This window comes from Orcinus orca, chromosome 6, assembly GCF_937001465.1.
Source record: "Orcinus orca chromosome 6, mOrcOrc1.1, whole genome shotgun sequence".
NCBI lineage: Eukaryota > Metazoa > Chordata > Mammalia > Artiodactyla > Delphinidae > Orcinus > Orcinus orca.
Window position 1 is genome coordinate 84,691,793 of NC_064564.1, and position 16,756 is coordinate 84,708,548.

The 16,756-nt window shown below is 44.0% G+C and overlaps 1 protein-coding gene across 7 annotated transcripts in view; it reads right to left on the reverse strand.

Annotated features, from left to right (window-relative positions):
• Nucleotides 1–12,724, reverse strand: part of RNF38 (ring finger protein 38) — a 124,158-nt gene extending 111,434 nt beyond the window's left edge. For 4 of the 7 annotated variants that reach the window (XM_012533663.3, XM_012533662.3, XM_033431111.2 and 1 more), the window contains exon 1: nucleotides 12,359–12,719. In XM_012533663.3, coding sequence (XP_012389117.2) covers nucleotides 12,359–12,614 — 256 coding nt within the window. In that variant the 5' untranslated portion in view covers nucleotides 12,615–12,719. Of the gene's footprint in view, nucleotides 1–12,358 lie in introns of all 7 variants that reach the window. The other 3 variants (XM_049710808.1, XM_049710809.1, XM_049710810.1) reach the window with 2 other exon arrangements.
• Nucleotides 12,725–16,756: the final 4,032 nt, after the last annotated feature.

Here is a 16,756-nt window from a genome sequence, read left to right on the forward strand (position 1 = left end):
GCTCCCAAAAAGACAGGACACAGAGAGTACCAGAACCCAGGTAATATAAGGCCGGCTACCCTGAGTGGAGAGAGAATAAATATTCTGACCTCATTCTTCTTCCCTTCAATCTCCTCTTAAGGCTGAACCCAACCAGAAACGAGAAGACCTGGGAACTCTTTCCCTGGGGCAGAGAACCAGGTGGAAATGGGTGAAGGACAGGCGTGGAGAAGTAAATAGAAGGTACCGGGCGGGCCCAGATTTCTTTTACCTTTTTATAAAATTAATTACATAAATAGAAGTAAAATATCTTCATTAGAAATGAAAAACTTACATAGAAAGCTAAAATTCCACCCTCCATAATGCTGGATCTTTCTCCAGAAGTAATCATCTTTATTTTTTATCATCATTTTGATGGGGTCTGTCACTGACTTTTTTCTAGACACACACTCACCACAATAAAACACACAGAATTGCTTTAGGAAGCGTTGTTTGCTCAACATGAACAGTATTAATCACCCTATTACCTTCCGCAACCTTTTTTTCTCACCATTTTCAGTTCAGTTATAAAATAATGCTCAAGAAATCAAGAGGAACAGTTTAAATCTCCTCAGGGTTGTTTACACCCTACCTCAGTGGTTCTCAAAATATCCCCCCACTCCCCCAACCGCTGCATTAGCATCACCTAGTAATTTGTTTAAAAGGCCCCACCCTAGTACAGTGAATCAAAAGCTCAGGAAGTGGGGCCCAGTAACCTTCCTTTTAACCTGCCCTCCACGTGACTATCATGCAGGCTAAAGTTTGAGTGCCACTACTCCATCACCTGTGCCCTTGCTAGGAATCTGCTTTTTAACTAGATCCCGGGGTGATGCGTAAGTAAACTGAAGTGTTAAGAAGCCGGTCTACCTCTGAGCCATAAACCTAACCACAATCCATATTACCCGCACCTATCTAGACACAGGGTATTATGAGTGGCTTCTGGGGATGGGAAGGGGGAAGGCCAGCAAAAAGAGCGGTGGTTTTTAACCTCTTTGAATTTAAATCTATCACTCCTGTGGGAAAAACATCAGCACTGCATGCCCTAGTTAGGCAGAGCATGTTAGCAGTGTTGTCTTTTGTGCGTGACAGACAGCACATAACTACCTTTAAACCACCCTGGAAATGTACCGCTCTTAGGTGTCAATATTATATCATAAGTTCTCATTTTTCTTTTAAAATAAGTTAGTTTGAATGTTAACCCCAGGCATAATAAAATTACGTACGAATAGCTAACCTCTGTTTGTATCACTAATACTGTAATGGGAATCCATCATTTTAAAACAAAGCGCAGGGATACACCTTTTCTGCTCTAACAAGGATACTTTTATCAACATTTACAAGTGTATCTACCCTCCACTTCCATACTGCAGGCTCCACCTCTACATAGCTTGTGGGGAGGGGAAAATGTCCCCAGAATTCCACCTTTAACTTCCTGCTGCCTCCCTGAAAGGCTGACATTTTCTTTCAAAACCTGCACCCTAAAGCCCCTCTTCCTTTGCTCTTCTCTCATTTTTCTCCACGGAGTCTTCAGGTCTGTCCTGAGTCACAGGCAAACATGTTGACTTTCTCAGGAAATCTGCCAAAGTAACGACATATACATGTGTGCTTGAGAATCCTACTGTCTCACTGCTTAGCCAGCCTGACTCGGGCTAACACAACGATCTGCTTTTTTAAGGCACTTCCAGTTTCACTTCCAGCTCCTACCAGGCTTATGCCCCGCCCCAAGGCAGCACAGCCCCCTCTCTCTGAGCTTTCCTGACACAGGAAGTAGCACAGTCAATTCTGTGGGGCCCAAACCCAACTTGACTTGCCTCTCCCTTCTTAAAGCAATCTCAAAATCAAAATTTCTAAAGCTCCTTTTCCATTTGATAACTTTTCTTCCACACAAAGAAAGTTTTAATCAAGACACGATAAATTTGGGCCTTGGGTTTTTAATTACATAGCATCAGGAAAAATAATATAACTATTCTATCAAACAATTCTATTTGGAAAGGAAACATGTTTCTAATAAAGATGTTAAAAAAAAAGAAAATGAAAAAAAAAGAAAGGAACATGTTTACATCTCAAAAGTGCTATAAAAAAGATTTTGGTATGGTAAAACTAGTTTGATTTCTATCCCCAACCCACACAATTGTTTCTTAAAATCATTTATGGCAATTGAGACAGAGTTCATTTTTTAAAGATTTTCTTCTACCAAAAGCTAGACTCAAAATATGTACAGAATTACCTAAACATTCTACAGTCAAATTCTGACTTTAGTTTTATCTCATGGACATTAATAATTTCATGAATTAAACACAGATTCACTTTAAGGCAAATCTTTTGACTTGTTGCCTTTGTAGGGTTTTGGGTTTAACTGTTGTTGTTTGTTGTTGTTGTTAAGCACACAACGGTGGCTTTTATTTAAAGTTAAAGCTCAAAAATATCATGGAATAGTAATTTCTGTTTTTAATATATGCATAGTTTTTAATAGAAATACTGGATAATTAGATCACAAGAATTCATGACTCATATTCTTCATATACAGCAAAGACAGTCAACAATGTCTTCCATTAGAGTCCCAAACATACTGTAACTCTAGAGGTGTTCTGATGCTAAGGTTCTTAAAGAAATGCAAACCAGTAAATGGGTGGAAATTCCTCAATTATCTGGATTTAATCAGCTTTTATCCTGCCTGAATAGAAGACTATCTTCCTCCTATGAATTAATTCTCATATTGCTTAGTAATTTGAAAGGTGGAGAATTCATTTTTCTTTTCCAACTATCCATAAACAAAGAAAAAGACTGAGTTGGCAGTGCTCAACTCAAAAACAGGACATGTTCCAAAAGTCTAAAACTACTGTACCTCGTTTTGACCTTAGAATCCCATTTTCCCATAGAACATTTTCTAAATGGATGGCCCACCAATGTCTATTAAGCCCACAACATAAACGAAATAATATTAGAAACACTATAACTGCTTGAGAAAATTTAATCTCAGATTCCAACTTTGGGCCACCTAAAGACAGAATTTTCAACAAGCATTCCAACCAAGTTTGAAGTAGTTCATTTGGGAACCACTATGCTACATTATTTTCCTCAAATAATCTACTATGTCAGACAGCATCAACACAGCACCAGGCTCTCCAACTGACGCCTGAAATATTCATATTCTATACCACTGAATAAAGGGATATATTTATGCTTTAGCTTGTGACAAATCAAAGTTTATTATGGAAATTAAGAAGGCTAAAAAGAAGTCTAACATCCATTCTTACACTAATTTCAGAGAGGGAGGTACTCATATCCACAAAAAGGTGGGATTCTGAATAGGGCCAAATTTTTCTACGAGAAGTTTTGTATCTGCTTAAGTGACCAAACAAGCACTGAGTTAAGACCAATGTTCAGAATCACAGAACATGGGAGATTTTCCAAGAAGCAATTTAAATATGCCTGATCTGAGGTGAACCCACTCCAATGCAGGTACTCCTACTCCTTATTATGTGAAAAAGTAGTGAATGACTAAAAAGAAATTTAATTAAATAATCCTAACACAAAAATTGAGAACTTAAAAGGAGTGCATTTCTCAGGAGGAACAAAGGTAAAACTGAAGACTGCAAATTCTCTCTAGTGGCTAAGACAGTGGTCACCTTTGCTTATGTTCAATCTTGTTACCAAAACTTAACTGCTATGTTTGCTTAGGCTATCTATAAAGTGAGACGTAAAGCATGATGGCTAAAAATACAGACTCTGAAATAAGACGGCTTGGGTTCATATCCTAGATAACACTCTTAATAGCTGCGTCATCTTTAGCAAGTTATTTAACCTCTCTGTGCTCCAGTTTCTTCATCCGCACAATAAAGATGATAAAAGCATCAACCTTAGAGGACTGTAGTGAAAATTAAATGAATTAATCCAGGTAAACCACTTAGAATAGAGCCTTGCACATAATAAGCACACAGTAAGTGACCACTATTATCTAGATATTCAAAAATAAGCAGGATTTGGAGAAGATAGGAAAAATTAAAGCTGAAGCAACAATCAAACAGAGGTGAAAAAGTGATACACACACATGGAAACAGGGCATTACACTTCCCTGCAGAATATTCATGAATAGTAGAGACTGGCCTTGAATTATGCTGGCCTTGAATGCCAAACCAAAAAATATTTTACTTACAAGGCAGCCAGTTAAATTTGTGACCTGATCAGATCTGTGCTTTAGCAATGTTAATTATAATGATTATATCATATCACTACTATTTATGCAATTCTGATGTTCTCAAACCCAAAAATTTGTTTGGTCAGCTAACACACTGTTGGAGTCTATTGCTAAACTGTTGTATATCTGAATCAAATCTGAAATCCTCACTGTGTCTGGTACATAGTAGGCATTCAATAAATGTTTTATTGTTACTTTTACTGGCCACCAGAGCAGTGCAGTAAACAGTCAGAGGTTATATGTATATGTATTGTAAGAAATATGTATTACAAATGAAGCAGCCAAGTAACAGCTGGTAAAATGTTAAGTCACTGCTGAGCAGTATACTTGCCTAAAACAGGGGTAATCACCCTTACTTTTCATTAAAAGCAGATAAAATGGAACCTTGTATATTTTTAAATCTCATAAAATTTAGCTGTCAGATTGATAGTCTTCTTAAGGATTATTTGGGCAATATCTTTGTAATGGACTACCCAGTGTTCTTATGTGATGATAAATTTAAGGCAGATTTCCTCAAGATATCTGCACTCCCATGTTCACTGCAGCATTATTCACAATAGCTAAGATAAAGAAAGAACCTAAGTGTCTGATGAATGAGTGGATGAAGAAGTTGTGGTATATACAAACAATGGAATATTATTCAGCCATGAAGAAAGAAGGAAATCCTGCCATTTGCAACAACATGGATGAAACTGGAGGACATAATGTAAAGTGAAATAAGCCAAAGAGAGAAAGACAAATACTTTAAGATGTCACTTATATGTAGAATCTAAAAAGATAATAATAGTAATAATTTGGTTTTTAATATAAAAGTCAAACTCATGGAAACAGAGAGTAGAATGGTGGTTACCAGGGCCTGGGGAGTGGAGGAAATGAGATGTTGGTCAAAAGGCACAACCCTTCAGTTATAAGATAAGTAAGTTCTGAGGCTCTAATGTACAGCATGGTGACTATAGTTAACAGTACTGTATACTTGAAATTTGCTAAGAAAATAGATCTTAAGCATTCTCACCAAGAAAAAAGGTAGTTATGTGAGGTGATGAATGTATTAATTAACCTGACCATGGTAATCATTTCGCCATGTACACAAATATCAAACCATCACACTGCACACTTTAAATACATACAATTTTATTTGTCAGTAAAAAAGGGAGAGAGAGAGAGAAAGGAAGGAAGGAAGGAAAGAGAGAAAGGAAGAAAGGAAGGAAAGAAAGAAGGAAGGAAGGGAGGGAGGGAGCAGAAGGAAGGAAGGAATGGAAGAAGGGAAGGAGGGAGGGAGGAAAGGAGGGAGGGAGGAAGGAAAGAAGGGAGGCAGGAAGGAAGAAAGACATTTGAGACACTAGTAAAAGTAATATACTAATAGTTAACATAGTAAAAAAAAGTGTTCACTAGAAGATTGATTGCCAACAGATCTTAGAAGCACATCATGACAAGATGGTTGATATAAGAGGCTAAACACATATCCCCAGATTCATTGATTTTTTTCTGGTGGTGGTAGTGGGAAGTCAGCTTCCCAAGATGTCAGTCAGTGCTAACTTTTAGAAACTTAAACAAACAAAAAAAAATTAGTAAGAACATGCCATGATTTGGCTTTCTTGGGCAATCAATCATTCTGGCAACACAAGCATAAAACAAAGTAGGCCTGGATTTCTACATACCTTCTTGTAAAGTACTTTTTTAAAAAAATTTATTTATTATTTATTTATTTTTGGCTGTCTTGGGTCTTCGTTGCTGCACGCAGGCTTTTTCCAGCTGCGGCAATTGGGGGCCACTCTTCATTGCAGTGTGCGTGCTTCTCATTGCAGTGGCTTCTCTTGTTGCGGAGCAGGGGCTCTAGGCACACGGGCTTCAGTAGTTGTGGCACGTGGGCTCAGTAGTTGTGGCTCACGGGCTCTAGAGCACAGGCTCAGTAGTTGTGGCGCACGGGCTTAGCTGCTCCGCGGCATGTGGGATCTTCCTGGACCAGGGCTCCAACCTGTGTCCCCTGCATTGGCAGGCGGATTCTTAACCACTGTGCCATCACGGAAGTCCCACTGTAAAGTACTTTTCAGTTACAGTTTTAGACTAGAAAAAAAAAGTTCCGGCTGTCTTGTGCTTTTTAAAGCTTCACGTATCTTGCAAGTATTAGAATTTAAAACCTTGAAATGTACTCACTTAAACACATTCCTGTCAGCATTACCAACAACGCTCCATTATCCATTTTGGTACTGTCTCCAGATGCTTTTAATCCCCGCCTGACTTCTCCCTACCAACAAGTACTTGGATACCATCTTTACCCTGTCTGCCCCCATTACTTGGTTATGCTTAGGGAATTATAATTACAGTGATCCCGCCTTTAAAACATCCTCAGAGCACAAAGCCTCTTTGTATGATTGGGGGTGAGGGGGGCACCTTCCAGGCTCCACAGCAAAGTGTGGGTGGTGGCAACATAGGCAGCAACGAAAGAAGAGGAGCTGGGGCCTCTCTGGAGGCCTTCGGGTCTGGTTCAATATTGTTTGAGGGGTTTTACTAGTGGGTGTCCAGCCCAAAGGTTCTACAAAGCCTCTGCACCCCTCCCATGAGGAGAGTAAAGGACAGGACCTGTTCTGACAGATGGAGAGATCACCACCAAGCCCAAAAGGCCAGGGAACAGAAGGGAGCATGAAAAGGGGGAGAAAAGAAAGCAGGAGCTGAAACATACTCCTTTGTGCTGTTCTCAGTACTTCAGGTAATGAACTCTCTGACAGTGAAGCTATCACCCCAATGAATCAGTGGCTAGTACTGGTATTACCAGCACCCAGTAGGTGCTCACTCAAACATGTATAGAGGCAGCAGCAAAAATCTACATAGGAAGACAAATCTATTAAAAATTTAAAAAAATAAAATAGCCTAAAAGCCAAATGAAAATACTTTTTTTAAATTATTAGAGTCCCATCTTCTAGTTGCACAAGTGATTACGAAATGAATACTTGTTTTACTTTGCCTCCCCTACTACTTCAGTGTAGACTTCAAAACTGCTCACTTTCCAGCTCTGTCTGACAATAAAACAGACTTCAACTAAAGATCAGTGAGCACCATCTGCAAACACTGAAATCAAAGGTGCTGAAGCAGAACAGATACTGACAGGTGACTTTCAACTCAAGGTACATCCCAGAAGCACTACAAAATGTTCTACTACTTAATTGCTTGCAGCTCTCTCTTCCATGCATGTATTTCTTCCTCTTTACCACTTCTTCCCTTCTTTCAACAGGGTCAAATGGTTATATCAAAACTTATAATCTCTCCCTCATTTCTACACATATTTTATCACAAAAGCAGACAATACAGTGACAGCTTTCCATATCATGACCGGAGGGGGCTACTGATAAACTCTAGTATAATCCCATCATTCTCCTCCACCTGCCCAACATGGTTAACTGTCCCAAGCAGTCCCTAGAATAGCACTAATATCCATTTAAACTAAGAACAGAAAAAAAACCCTGAAACTGCTTTGGGTGAGGCTTATAGGTGAGAACTGTTTATTCTCCTTGCGTGGGCATAAGACTAGTTCTGTTAAACATTTTCAGTTTTATTTACATACATTTTCTTTAAAAAACAATTTCTTCAAGACAGCAGCAAAAGCACAATGGAACCCTCTATCCATCACCCTCAATCATGTTTAAAAATAATAATAAAAAAGACAATAGAAACCACTTCAAATTGTACCTCTCCCTTGAGCCCGCAGAACAGCACTCTTCCATGACAACTGTTCTGAAAAAACACACTGCCATTATTTGCAAAAGCAGTAGGAAGTCCAGTCTTGTCCTTGGTTCAGCACTCCCCCTTCCTCTCTCTCCAAGAAAAAATGAAACAGCAGGAAGCGTAAACAACCGCTTAATGGAAAATACAAATGGGCAAATATTTTCAAAATTGGCTAAAAAGCCTGAGGTCTTAAGAAATTCAGGAATACTAGTGTAGGGGGAAATAGGAAGAGAAAAATAGTATCGTATTTCCCCCTCAAAGTGAGCACTATGTGACTGCATGAGCAAATGCGCGCGTAGCTACTTTCTCTCCTTCACTTACCAGATGCTTTTGTCTTTTTAATGATTTCTTTCTCATTGTCTTTCCATAAATAATGGTATTTATCAAATTGTTTATTCTGTACAATTTCTCCAGACCCATAACAAATTTTACAATTTTGAGCTGAACTCTTTGGTTCAACTCTTTGGTTCAACTGAGCATGGTAATGAAAAGCCAGGGGTAGGCCCTTTCCCATGAAAAGCTCACATGGAGAAAACTCTTTTGGAGTCTCAGGCCTAGCAGTGACCAGCCCTCTTCACAGAGCCTGTGGTGAGTATGGACGGATAACAGCTGGACCAACAGTTACAAAGCCGCAGGGCCATGCTAGTTCACAGAGCACCTTTGTGAGGATTAGAAAAGGGTGCCCCCACTAAGGGGACACAGTTTCCACACAAGGTGTTCATCTTGGTAAGCGGAGCACAAAATGGGTTTCTACTCCCACTTGCGAAACAAAACAAGCACCCAGTGCTGAGAACAACCTATACAACCCTAATCAGCAGCCCTGGGGCAAAACTGCACCTCCAAAGTAGGTTTCCAAAAAGAAGAACGTCACCAACAACAAACAGCATTTCACAAATTTCATTACCAGAAATTCTCACACATGTTAATATAAATTCATTCATAAACATATTAGGACCAGAGGAAAAAGGGTCTAGCAAAGAAGGAAAACTAGCAAATTTGAGAGAAAGGAAACTCTTCCATCTAGAGGAATAATGTTGTTCCTAAAGCCCCCAATCTTTGACTACAGGTTCAAATAGCTGAATTTCAAACGCATGTGCTAAGCTAAAACATGCAAACAATCACTATCATCTGCAGAGAAAGGCATGATCACATACATTTACCTTTGGGGCTTTACTTTCTCCAATTTGCTAGTTTTCCTTCTCAGTCAGACACTTTTTTGCTCCTATCCTGACTATAAAACCATACACAGTGATACAAGTGGTTAAAGTTTATAAAACCTGATAAACAGCCCTGGTGGGTGGTGGGCCCCTTAGCTACCTGCATGAAAATAAGAGGAATAGACAACCTGGATTATGAAGGGTTTAACATTCAATGGCTTCCAACCCTATCACTCTTTTATGCCCTACAAAAGAGCTAAATACCACATGGGTCCAAATTAGTCCCAGTCATGCAGGAGGGGCAACAGAAGGCAGCCTGGGGACTAGGCTGGGCAAAGCTGAGAAGAAGTACAGCCCAGAGTCAGAAGAAACCTTAAGGCAGTGGTTCTCAAACTTTAGTGGGCATGAGAATCTACTAGGGAACATGTTCAGAATCAGATTTCTGGGTCCCTCCCTACATTTGACAGATCAGAATGTCCTGGAGCACTTATATTTTGACAAAATTCAAACTGCTGACCTAGGTCCACCAGAAAGTTTAGAAAGACTGGGAAATCCTCCACGTGCCTATCAGCTGTTCCAAAATAAAAGTCATCCATCACAAAACTAGGCTTTGCGGGTCAGAATGGGGTGAGAAAAGGATCATCAGCCAGCATGCCTAACAGGCTGTGCTGGGCTGGATGCTGTAGCTAGAGTTTCACTATTAAGGGACAAAAACCCTCTGCTATGTAAACAAGAAATTATTTTGCATGTTGAGAAATATTTCAAACATCTGAAAAATATTTAAATATCTCTGTACCCTACATCCAAGATAAGCAAATCTTAATTTGCAATTATCTGATTCAGGTTTAATAATAGAATACTAGATATAACTAAAGCCCTCTGTGTACCCCTGGATCAATCCCATTCCTCACCCACTCTCCTGAGAGGTTACCACTACTCTGAATTTGATGTTAGTTGTTACCATGAATGTTTTTATACTACTACTACATATGTACACAGACACAGACAATATTATTTTGCATGTTTTCAGATTTTATGCAAGTGGAAACATTCTCTAATAATTCTTCTGTTATTTACTCCCCCAGCCCCTGTTATGTTTGTAAGATTCAACCATTTTAATGCATGTGGCTATAGTTTATTTTTCACAGTGCTCTAATATTCAATTGTGTGGGACTATCTAACAATTTATGTATTTCCCTATTGGTGGACATTTAAGCAGCAATAAACATTCCTGTACTTCTTTTGTACTTATTTTCTTGGACAAGTGTGCCAAGATTTCTTAAAGTATATACCCAGAAATGGGCATTTTAGGTGAACGGATTTGCTTGCCCTCCTTTAGCTAGACATCACTATGCTACTCTCCAGAGTGACTGTATCTATTTACATTCCCACTAGCAGTATATAAAAGGTGATTTCCCCATAACCTTACTAACACTTGGTTATCACAGCATTTAATTTCTGCCAATCTGATGAGTGTGAAACGGCATGTCACTGATGTTTCAATTTGCACTTCCCTGATTTTAAGTCTTTGACAAGTAAATTTTCATATATATATATCTGTCAAATATGTTTTTCTCAGTTTTTAAGAAAAATTTAACCCATCTTGTCTGAATCAGGGCAGCTCTTCCCAAAGAACCTTGCCAACAGCCACCACAACTGGAAAGCTGAGGTGCGGGAGGGCAGCAAGAAAACAGCTGACTTAAACAAGGAATCATCTTGGACAAAGAGCCCTAATTAATGCATTTGCTAATTAGTCTTTCCCTTCCCTCTTTTGTCAAGGCTTACTTCCAAGACAATACTACGGCCCCCAGCCTTAGAACAAGAGAGAGAATGGGGGGGATGGGGAGTACCCAAAACATTATGTAAAAGTACTTACAACTGTCTTTACTCAAAGAAAATGATGTGATTGCAGACCAATACCTATTACTCCACCTTGTAAGATACCATCCACCTCTAACAGACTCCTTTCAAGCTCATTACCTTTGGCTCCCTCTTTAAAACAGCCCAATCTTTTTCTCTACACTAGACACTGTCCCCCTCCCTTTCATCTCCCTTCCCCCACAATGACTAAATTTCCTCCTTTTCCCCCATTCTACAGCTTCTGTTTTCTAACTCCACAGGACCCTCTTCATTGACTATAACACTACTCTCTCTCGTTGCCTCTAGAACCCCAAGTCCCTTTCCAAGATGCATCCACAATAAAAACAACCCACCCAAAAGAAAAACGGGAATCCCATGCAGTACATGGCCCTCTTCCATGCCAGGCAGGTGGGTGACCTGTCCCAATTCTCTCACTTCCTACCCCTTCACGCCTGGGATAGCTGTGCTTTCTCTGGGGGTTCCCCAAGTGTGACAGGTCCAGACCACCTGGGAAAACCTCATTTGGCTTTCTGTGGCAGAAACGTCTTTACTAGGGCCATATATACACTTGTTTGGGGCAGGAACTTGTTTGGGGCAGGACCATTTCGTGAAAAAGACACCTTACAGGCGTCTCCACAAAAGCAGGCAGGCCTCCCACCTATTAATTCCAGCTGGATTGGTTTCGTCCGTGCAGTGGTGGGAAAGGTGGCCTGGCAGAGACCAAATGGTCCCCGCAGTAAGAACTTTCTGAAGCTCTGACCCACTCACTCAAGAAAGCCCTCTTCCCAGAGAGGACAACCTCACAGGAGTCTCTCCCCCTGCGGCTCCCCAGGACACCACGAATCCCCCAAATCAGCCGCCGCTCTCCTCCGTCCCAGCCTGCAAGAGATCCTTTCTCCTAAGCCAGCCCCAAAAGCGCTGGGTGGGCGTGCCTGGGGCCGAGGCCTAGCGCCCCCTCCTCCACGATCAATCTCTCTCGGTTCTCCGGGGCTAGGGGCTCTTCCTCCTCCCAGCGCCCCCTGCTCCGGGCCCGCGCCGGCCCATAGTGACCCTGGGTCCCAGCCAGGTTACGACTTTCGCCGGCTATGTGACCTTGGGCAAGTCACTTCCCCCTGTAAACCTCCGTTTCCTCCGCCGCCCAGAGGAGACCTAGAGAGGTCCTGCCCTGCCCACCCTAGGGGAGGGGGTTACCCACCAGGAGGGAAAACGCTTTGTGAGCCGCTCCGCGCAGCGGAGACACAGGGCTCACAGGGGCTCCGGGGCCGGACTAACCTGACCCGGACAACGCTCCACCCCCGCCGCGGGGCCGGGCGGCTGGACCACACGCCTCTGGGCGGCCCCCCAACACACACACCCGAGACCAACCCACGCCCCTCCCCGCCTGGCCCGCTCCTGGACCCCGTACCTGCTCCCGGCGCTCGGCCGCAGGCGCCGCCACCCTGGGCGCCTGCCCGGAGAGGCCCGTGGCCCGGAGGGCTGAGGCGGCCGGCTGCAGCGGGCTCGGGCCGGGGAGGCGGCGGCAGGGGGCGCGGACGGCGCGGGGGCCCGAGCTCGGCGGGGCCCGGCCTGGGAGACGACGACTGAGGCTGGAAGTGCGCGGCGGCCGCTGCTGCTGAGGCGGCGGCGGCGGCGGCGACCGCGGCGGCGGCGCTTCCGCTCATGGCGGGGCCGCGAGCAGCAGCTCCGGCTGCGACTCGACTCCGGCGCGGCGGGCGCCGGCTGGGCCCGGGCCGGCGGCGGCGGTGGCGGCGGTGGCGGCGGCGGCGGCGGCGGCGGCAGCAGCAGCGGCGGCGGCAGCGGTAGCGGCGGCGGCGGCGGCGGCGGCGGCGGCGGCAGCGGCAGCGACGGAGGCGGTTCCCGGAGGAGGAGGAGGAGGAGCCGGGAAGCGGCGGCGGCAGCGGAGGGGGCGGGGACGCGGAGGGGGGGTGGGGACGCAGCGCCGCCGCCGCCAATGGGCGGCGAGCTCCTCGGCCGACCGAGGCTCACGGGCTGGGCGGGCGGCGCCGTGGGGCATCTTCTGCTGCTGAGGCGGCGAGGCTAAGGGCCGTCCGCCGGGAGAGCCCAGTTGCGGGGGCTGCTCCGACCCCGGTCCGCCTCCGGGGTAAGGCCGCGGGCCTCCGGGGCAAGGCCTCGCGCCACCCAGGCCCGGCGGTGCCTGGGGCTCCGCCGCGGCTGCCTGTGGCGCCGATATCGGCGCCCGCGAGTTTGGCGGGGGCTTGTCCCGGGTAGCTGCTGCCCGCCGGCGCGCCCGCCCGCCCGCAGGCTCCCATTCCACGGGTTGTGCCGCCTCGGCCTCCTTCCTCCACCTCTCCCCACTCTAGAGCCACGGACTTCTCTCCTCTCCCTCTCTTGGCTGTTTCCTCAAAGTTTTTCCTTTTCAGACACTTAGGAAAGAAACTCTCCCTTCGCTTCTTGGGCTGTGTCTCAGTGGTAAATCAGTCCCTGTGGACCCAGAGAGGGTAGCAGAAGCAGAAACGAAACAGATGCGCTGCCTTCTCTGAGTCTAGAGACCCATCTTGAATTATGAGCAGAAGCCAGCCTGATCCCTCGCCCCTTTCTCTGACTTTATCTTCCTCTTTCTTACTTTAAACCCCCTTGTTGTTAGAAGACAGGAAGCCATCCAACTCGGCTGTGCCTAGTCCCAAGAAAGGGAGAGACTGTGAGGTGCAGAAAGGCTTTCGAGATGCGCTGACAGTTTTCTTATGAGAGAAGAACTCTGCAGATTCATGACCCCCTTGCACCCTCCTCTCCTTGGATGTGATTGGGATGTGATTGATGTTAGTTACTGAACCCATTTTCCTTTCATGTTTCTCTGACTCTCAAATCAAAGCCATAGGGGAGCAAAATAAATTCAGTCCTGTACTAGGAGTGCCTCTAAGTACAGCCGTGGGGGTAGGAGTGCAACTAAACTGCTGAATAGATCATTTCAATAAAATATGATGCTCAGCCTTTCCCAACATGCACTGGGGACTGAGCAGGTAGAGAGAGAGCTACAAGTTGACAAGGCATGGTGCTACAGTGGTGGGCTGGCCGCATGAGAGAAGTGAGGATGAATCTTCGGCAGCATACATTTAAAATTACACCCTAACACTTAACTAAGTGTATGATCTTTTCATTTATACAATCGTGACCAATGCTAGACACTAGGATACATTGATAGAGATACAGTCCAGGACTTTAAAGAGTTTACCATCTCCTTGGAGGCTGGTGGGATATATTCTTAGAAGTTAAGAATTTAAGAATGAGTAGGAGTTTACCAGGTGGAGCAGACTGGGGGAAGACATTAAGATTATAATCAGCCAAAGCACCTGGTATTTCCTGAATCCCACCCTTGACTTTCTGGTCGCAGAGAAGGCAGGTAACATCATATTACTAGCTGGGTTTGGTTCCCAATGCCTACTGTAGAATGCCCATAAGCTATAGCGTTCTTATCTCTTTTGATAGGTCTCACAGCCTTGAATGAAATCAGGCCTATTTCCACTCCAAAGCCCAAGCTCCAGTTTCAGCTCTTACAACTTCAGTTTGGTCACATGTTTTGCCCACCATCCCTAGAAGAAAAGGGGCAGGAAAGCAGTTTGATCTAGTAACTAAAGAAGCCCACTGAGGCTGCCTTGCAGGACAGGAAGAAACAAGGGAGAGGGCCAGGCCAGGCCCTGGGCTGCCTCACCTTGACAGTTAAAGAAAGAATGGATGACATCCTTGTGTCCTGTGACCTTTATCTCTGAAAATTTCCATCCTCCAGCAATGATCTGGAAGAGAGACGAGCATGATGTGTTTAGGAAACCGCAAGTTTAATAGGGCTGGAGCACAGCCTGGGTGGTGAGCTGAGAGATCAGACTAGAGAGTTAAGAATAGACCAGAAGACCATGAAGAGTCTTGAGTGCCGGGTTGAGGCATTTGAACTTACCCCAAGTAACTAAAGGGAGCTATTGAAAGGTTTAATGAGAGTGACATGATCAGATTAGACTTTGGAAAGACTCTGGCTGCTTTGTAGAAAATAGACTGGAAGGGAATATGAAGAGAGGTAATAAAACCAGGTAAAAAGCTATCATAATAGGCAGGGGATGAAAGTGACCCAAACTGAGGCAGAGATGGTAGGAATAGAGAGATATTAAGGTAGTAGAATCACCAAGACACCCTGTTGAGGGTGGTGAGAGAGAATCAAAGATGACAGATTTTTGGCTTGGGCAACTGGGTGATAGTGGTGCCATTCCTGAAGGTAGGGAATACAGGATGGGGAAGAGAGAACTACGATCCTGGTTAATTCAGTTTATTTCTCTAATCCTCACTAATCTCATTCATATAAGGCAGAAGGGCTGAGGGAGTTGCCTAGAGTCACTACTGTACAATTACTAATGTCCTAAGATTGGCACCAGCAGATTTACAAAGAGAGGCAAGATACCAGAATTGCCCTTTTCACTTTTTGTTTCCATTTTGTTTTATTGTGGTAAAAAATACATATCATAACTTTATCATTTTAACAATTTTCAGGTATACAACTCAGTGGCATTAGCTACTATCTTAGTTCGGGCTGCCATAACAAAATACCATAGGCTGGTGGTTTAAACAACTGAAATTTATTTTCTCACAGTTCTGGAGGCTGAAAGTCCAACATCAAGATGCCAATGTGGTCAGTTTCTGGTGAGAGCTCCCTTCCTAGCTTATAGATGCTGATTTCCCACTGTGTCCTCACATGGTAGGGGGAGAAAGAGAGCAAACTCTCTGGTGTCCCTTCTTATAAAGGCATTAATCTCATCTTGAGGGCTCCACCCTCATGAGCTCCAAACCTAAAATCTTCCCAAGACCGCATCTACAAATCGTATCACATTGGGAGGTTAGGACTTCAACATATGAATTGGGTGGGGGTGGGAGGGTGGGGGTGGTGCATAATTCGGTCCATAGCAACTACATTCACAATATTCAACCATCACTACCATATATTTCCAGAACTTTTTCATCATCCCAAACAGAATCTCTGTATCTATTATAATTCTCCCACTCTCCCCTCCCCTGAGTCCCTGGTACCTCCCTCCATTCTACTTTCTGTTTCTACGAATTTGCCTATTCTAAGTACCTCATACAATATTTGTCCTTTTGACTTTGGCTTATTTCACTTAGCATAATGTTTTCAAGGTTCAACCATGTTATAGCATGTATCAGAATTTCATTTTTTAAAGCTGAATAATACACCATTGTATGTATACACCACATTTTGTCTATCCATTCCTCCATCGATGGACATTTATGTTGCTTTCACCTTTGGCTATTGTGAATAATATTGCTATGAACATTGGTATGCAAGTATTACTTGAGTCCCTGCTTTCCATTCTGTTGAATTCTACCTTGGAGTGGAATTGGTGCATCATATGGTAATTCTATGCTTAACTTATTGAGGAACCACCAAAATGTTTTCCACAGTGGCTACACCATTTTACATTCCCATCAACAATGCACAAAGCTTCCAATTTCTCTACATCCTCATCAGCACTTGTTACTTTCCTTTTTTTTTTTTTTGCGGTATGCGGGCCTCTCACTGCTGTGGCCTCTCCCATTGCGGAGCACAGGCTCCGGGCGCACAGGCTGCGGACGCGCAGGCTCAGCGGCCATGGCTCACGGGCCCAGCCGCCCCACGGCATGCAGGATCCTCCCAGACCGGGGCATGAACGGGGCATCGGCAGGCGGACTCTCAACCACTGTGCCACCAGGGAAGCCCCCATTTTTTATATTAGCCTAGCCACCCTAATTGATGTGAAGTTGTATCTCATTGTGGTTTTGATTTACATTTCCCATTTCACTTTCCAGC